General features: G+C 41.9%; 1 protein-coding gene across 1 annotated transcript in view; it reads right to left on the bottom strand.

Annotated features, from left to right (window-relative positions):
- Positions 1-6047, bottom strand: part of LOC109471808 (muscle M-line assembly protein unc-89-like) — a 159851-nt gene that overhangs the window by 108229 nt on the left and 45575 nt on the right. Inside the window, exons 25-30 of the mRNA XM_019771162.1 lie at positions 5943-6045; positions 3974-4099; positions 3001-3189; positions 1741-1806; positions 1323-1430; positions 56-205 (exon numbers count right to left, since the gene is read on the bottom strand). Coding sequence (XP_019626721.1) covers positions 56-205; positions 1323-1430; positions 1741-1806; positions 3001-3189; positions 3974-4099; positions 5943-6045 — 742 coding nt within the window. The remainder of the gene's footprint in view (positions 1-55; positions 206-1322; positions 1431-1740; positions 1807-3000; positions 3190-3973; positions 4100-5942; positions 6046-6047) is intronic.

The raw sequence follows: 6047 nt of genomic DNA, 5'->3' as shown, positions 1-6047 counted from the left end.
CTATATTGGTACAGTGTACAAATATTGTAAGTTGTCTAATGTTGTCTTGACTCACCTTTTCTATGTCTTTCAGTAGTTGGCACATCTTGATGCCCTGCTCCAGCCGTCTTCTGTGGTCATCCCATTCCTTTAACCACTGGATCCGTCTCATGTCCAGCATGGTTAGCGCCTGCTCTACTGTAACTCGAGCTGCGTCTACACCATCCTGTAAACAACAACAGGTAAACAACAACAGGTAAACAACAACAGGTAAACAACAACAGGTAAACAACAACAGGTAAACATGGCTTTAACCACTGGATCCGTCTCATATCCAGCATGGTTAGCGCCTGCTCTACTGTAACTCGAGCTGCGTCCACACCATCCTGTAAACAACAACAGGTAAACAACAACAGGTAAATAACAACAGGTAAACATGGCTTTAACCACTGGATCCGTCTCATGTCCAGCATGGTTAGCGCCTGCTCTACTGTAACTCGAGCTGCGTCTACACCATCCTGTAAACAGGTAAATAACAACAGGTAAACAACAACAGGTAAACATGGCTTTAACCACTGGATCTGTCTCATGTCCAGCATGGTTAGCGCCTGCTCTACTGTAACTCGAGCTGCGTCCACACCGTCCTGTAAACAACAACAGGTAAACAACAGGTAAACATGGCTTTAACCACTGGATCCGTCTCATGTCCAGCATGGTTAGCGCCTGCTCTACTGTAACTCGAGCTGCGTCCACACCATCCTGTAAACAACAACAGGTAAACAACAGGTAAACAACAATTAAACAACAACAGGTAAACATGGCTTTAACCACTGGATCCGTCTCATATCCAGCATGGTTAGCGCCTGCTCTACTGTAACTCGAGCTGTGTCTACACCATCCTGTAAACAACAACAGGTAAACAACAACAGAAAAGCAACAAGCAAGTAAACGTCCTGCCAAAAGTGCAATGCACAATACATTACGGGTTTTGTCGAGGCACAGTACAAGACACAGTACTATTGTAGAATGGAACTCGTTGCCACCAAGCACAGTTGGGGCATCATCACTAGAAAGCTTTAAACAACTGCTGCAATTGAATGTGCAAAGATTAAGTGTAACAGGTCGTTCAGTGTGATATAGCTAGCTGCCGCCACGCCTGCGAAGCTGGTGTGTTTCACCGAAGGGCGGTTATACCGGCTATACCGATACAGATACAGATTCTGCCGACATGCTCTACCAATGATTGTCTTCAGTCTAGATCTGTATTGCAACATGAACTGCTGCATTTTCAAGAAAACTGCAAAATAACAATCCTCTCCAATAAAAAAAAGAGGGGTTCTCACGTTTTCTCTGACCCTTAAGACAATCCTCTCCCCACTGTCCGTGGTGTGGTTGAAGACCTTGGAGACGTCTTTCTTCACAGCCTCATGCTGTCTCAAGAAGTCTTCAACCTGTAGGAATAAACAGCAAGGAAAGAGTCAAGGATGATTCCAAACTCTTTTCAGTACATGTACAATTATGTGTGAATGTGTGATAGTGAGTGCAAGGTACTGTCCTTGGTGCTGAAATGGGTATCAAAGGAAAATAATCCTTCCCTGTAGAAAAAAACAACAGTCAAAATGATCTTATACCGGTTAAGCATCAGTAACAGCACATTAGGCACAATATAGACTGAACTAAAAAAAACTATAAAAAAGGCCAAGTGCCAAGTTTTTAAAATTGAAAAAGTATTTTCCTTAATATATTCTTAGTTTTCCTTACCTGTTTGACATCTTGTGGAGATGTTTGCTTGAAGTCCTTGTCAGCCTTGTCAATAAGCATGTTCAACTGGAAAACACAGACAGTATATATAGGCAATCGTAAGTCTAGCAGTACAAAATATACACAATGTACATTTGTTTTCACACTTTACGAATGTCTCAGTTACCCTTTCTTGTCTCTAAAGTGTTCTTTTTTTTCTTCTGTAAGTGTTTCCTATCTGTTGATGTACATGATGTTCAAGCACAGATACAGGTAGCATTGCAGATTTGGGTAGTTACATGTTCAAAACAATTATAATTCATATGTCATCAATAGCATCACATTTGCAATCTTTTATGTCATACAAAGTTTACAATTCCAACTTGGTAGACATTTAGTACAGTGTACTTTAAAAGAACAAGAAAAAACCACAATCACTCTGAAACTCTCTGACGAGCTGGGCTCCTCTACAGCTTGATTAACAGCTGCCGTGTCTGGTAACCGTGACAACCCTGGTAACCGTGACAACCCTGGTAACCGTGACAACCCTGGTAACCGTGGCAACTGCTGGTACTGCTTCATGTTCTTTCTTAGTAACCAATCAGTCTGGGGATGGAGACAAGGGGGGTGGGGGGTGACTGGGAGGGAAGGAGGGATGGAGGGAAGATGGAAAGGAGGGTTTTCTGAATGATGGAAGGTGGGAGCAGAAAACGGAGAAAGAAGCTGAGAAGGGGTATGCAGGAAAAGGAAGAAGATGAAGAGATGAAATGAAAAGGAGACAATGAGGAATGAAAGATGGCAACTAGAAAGGTGAAACCAAAGGACAAAAGAAAGGCAGAAGAACTGGACAGAAAAAGCATGAATTGTCATTAATCTACAAAGATGCCAATGTCAAAATGTGCAAAGACAAAGGAAAAGAGAAAAAAATGAAGGAAAATATAAGAAAGAATGAAAGGAAGACAAAAGGAAAGGAATAAGAAGAAGTGAAAAGTAGAGCTGAAAAAGAAAATGAAAGCTCTTGGGTGGGACAGGGACGGAACACCTTGGGACAGTAGTGCGCATGTAGTTCAGACCATCAATGATTTTATTGCATCCAGAACCATGCCTATCTAGTTCCATGCCTGAGTGGTCTCCATGTATCCAAGAACATAGATTTGCCACTGGCTTGGTTTTGGATACACACTGACTACCCAGAACTGTGCCTAGCAATAGTGGCATGGTTCTGGATAAAGCACGGTTCTGGAATTCCAACAGTGACCAGCTAATTTTTTTAACCCCCACCTTGTTGATGTTGTCGAAGAAGGCAATGGCCATCTCCAGCAGTAGGATGTACTCAGCCAGCCTGGCCTGGAACCGCTGGTGCACTCTCAGCAGGTCCATGATCAGGGAGTCCTTCTGTGGACCAGTCTCTCCTCGTGCCGCCAGCATCTCAGCCGTCTTCACATGGCCCTCCACTACATCACTGGTTTTCTGCAGGAGAGAAAGGGTTCATTAGCAATTAATTAACACATTAATTAACAGAACCTCTGATGCACTCTCAGCAGGTCCATGATCAGGGAGTCCTTCTGTGGACCGGTCTCTCCTCTAGCTGCCAGCATCTCAGCTGTCTTCACATGGCCCTCCACCACATCACTGGTTTTCTGCAGGATAGACATGAAAAAGAACCTAACTTTTCCCTGCTTCCTAACTCAAAACCAATACAAAATTTGGCACCACTGAAGGTTGAGGCATTAAGATACCATAGACGTGTATGATGACTTCACATGTACACAGCCCTACCCAATGTTACAAGTTTTCTTATGGTTTTTAAGTAAGTGTAGACTGAAGAACATTTTAGTCTAGGCCCAATCCTTGCCATGGCTTACACATGTACCTGCAGTGCCCCCTATATATGAAAAGGAGCCCTGCAGTCTTTGTTCACAAGCTGAAAACAATGCTAACCTTTGCTGTTAAAGGCATGAGCTTCCTGAGGTTCTCTTGTTGGAATTTCGTTAATTTTTTTTCTTCAGTTTTTAAAGCTTTGGTCCTAACCTTAGACAACACATTGAAGACCACCTTACCTCAGCTGTAGGCATGAACTTCCTGAATCTATCCTGCCTGTTTTTTGCTAACCCTTTTGTTTGTTTGTTTGTTTGTTTGTTTATTTTACCACCTTACCTCAGCTCTAGGCATGAACTTCCTGAATCTATCCTGCCTGTTTTTTGCTAACCCTTTTGTTTGTTTGTTTGTTTGTTTGTTTATTTTACCACCTTACCTCAGCTGTAGGCATGAACTTCCTAAGTTTGTCCTGCAGGTCGACGGCATCCTCCAGGTTAGTTCCCAGGTCGGCTCCACTGGTGGGGAAAATCTCCCTCTCGAGGCTCACAATCCACTCAATAGTCTGCAGACAACACAAATATAAACACGTTTGTTATTATATGGCAATAATTATTACTGAAGCTATGCCAATCCTGTAAATTATACATATATGGCTCCATCATCATCATGCCTCCGGATTAATTATGTGCTGAGGTATGTTTGATAAAGTTACTCCACTCAATAGTCTGTGGACGACACAAATACAAACTTTTTTACTATATAGCAATGATTACTACTGAAGCTATGTCAGTCCTGTAAATTATACATTATCTGGTGAGGTATGTTTGCTAAAGTTTCTGCAGTACACCCTGTCCCTTATGGCAGACACTATAGCAGTCCCTGCGAGAACAGCGTCTCTCTCTAAGGCCACACCAATTTAATTTGTTGGTTCTCGGATTTTTTCAGGAAAAATATGAAGCGACTGGGCGAAAAAAAATAAAAATAAAAACAGATCTAGGAATCCTATTATAGCCCCAAATGCTACGATAGGAGGTATGAAGTCAACACAAAAGGCTGGTTCAAAATTTAAACAATGAATTTTGAACTTCTAATGATACCACTGCATTGAAAAATGGAATAACTGTAACGACTAGGAAGAAAAGGACTGTTTTCAACTGTTCAGGGCAAAATATGAGCATTTTGCAGTTGATTCTGAATTTTTTTTTTTTTTTTGCAAATCAGAAAAAAATGAAGAGGCGAATCCGAGAACCAACAAATTAAATTGGTGTGGCCTAAAGTTGACAAAAGTGTAGTAAGTGGTCTTCCCACTATACCTATCCCAGTGATATATCTACGTGCGGAAAATCTAGCCTCTCCAGGCTCACAATCCACTCAATAGTCTGTGGACAGCACAAATTATGACAAATTTGTTACCAACTGAACATTTTCTGCTCTACTAGTGAGTGCAATAATATTTCAGGTTGGCAAGACTAACAAAACATTCCTGATAAGGCCACACCGATTTGATTTTATGGATGACATCCTCCGAAGACCCCCAAACTAGTGCGCGCGGGCGAATAAAAAAAATTCCGGCCAAAAATAAAAATGCTACTAAACCACAGGAATACACAGCTGGAATTGTAAATTTGCGACAGTACATAGAGACGTGTACGACAAGCTGGCACATGCTGGCTGTACGCGGCATTTATGAATCGGTACTGTGCTCTTATGTACTGAGTTTTTGAGTCGTGGGGCTTCGGTAGCCGGGGTGCCCGGCTCCGTATTGTCGCTAACTACCATGGACTACCCAGGCCTAGAGCTAGGCCAGACCCTCGGTGGACGTGATTTTTTTTTTTTGAGGGGCAGGCAAAAATCAATGCGCGCGCGGATGTCATCCATAAAATTAAGTTGGTGTGGCCCAAGGGAACCTGTCTGATTATGACATTTACTGCCATTTCTTAGCACATTTTGTCATCATTTCATACGGGTAGCATTTGAAATAGCCCCTAGTTTCTGGTGAAGTTGACATCTTGTCAATATGTTTCTCCCATATGTGTGAGACAAGATTGACTGAAAGCCTTTAAATCATTCGGATTGCAATCTACATTTAAATGAATAGCAAAGTTCTTTCTATCACAACCATTTATTTTTTCAAGCCAACGTTTCGATGACCGTCTGTCATCTTCATCAAGGCAATACTGACTGGTTTACTGTGCACTGACACTAGATATTGCTTGGTGCATAGTGCACTGAAGTTGTTACATAGTTCATAGTGCACTTCAGCTAGTTATGTCTGTTTACAATGCGTTCCGGAACATAGTGTAATGGTTGTGATAGAAAGAACTTTGTGATAGAAAGAACTTTGCTATTCAGTCGTTTACCAACCTGATGAAATTATTTATGGAAATCTACATTTAATTTTCTACCTTCTTGACTTCTTCCATGAAGCGTAGCCAGTCTTGTTTGAACTGCTCCTCTGCCTGAAGTTTCTGCTGCCAGCTGGTTCGCTGGTCCTGGATCGTCCGTTTTCT

The sequence above is a fragment of the Branchiostoma belcheri genome, unplaced genomic scaffold, assembly GCF_001625305.1.
Source record: "Branchiostoma belcheri isolate BF01 breed outbred unplaced genomic scaffold, Haploidv18h27 scaffold26, whole genome shotgun sequence".
NCBI classification, from domain to species: domain Eukaryota; kingdom Metazoa; phylum Chordata; class Leptocardii; order Amphioxiformes; family Branchiostomatidae; genus Branchiostoma; species Branchiostoma belcheri.
Note: the sequence above shows the minus strand (reverse complement) of the source record. Positions and strands in the feature narration are given on the sequence as shown.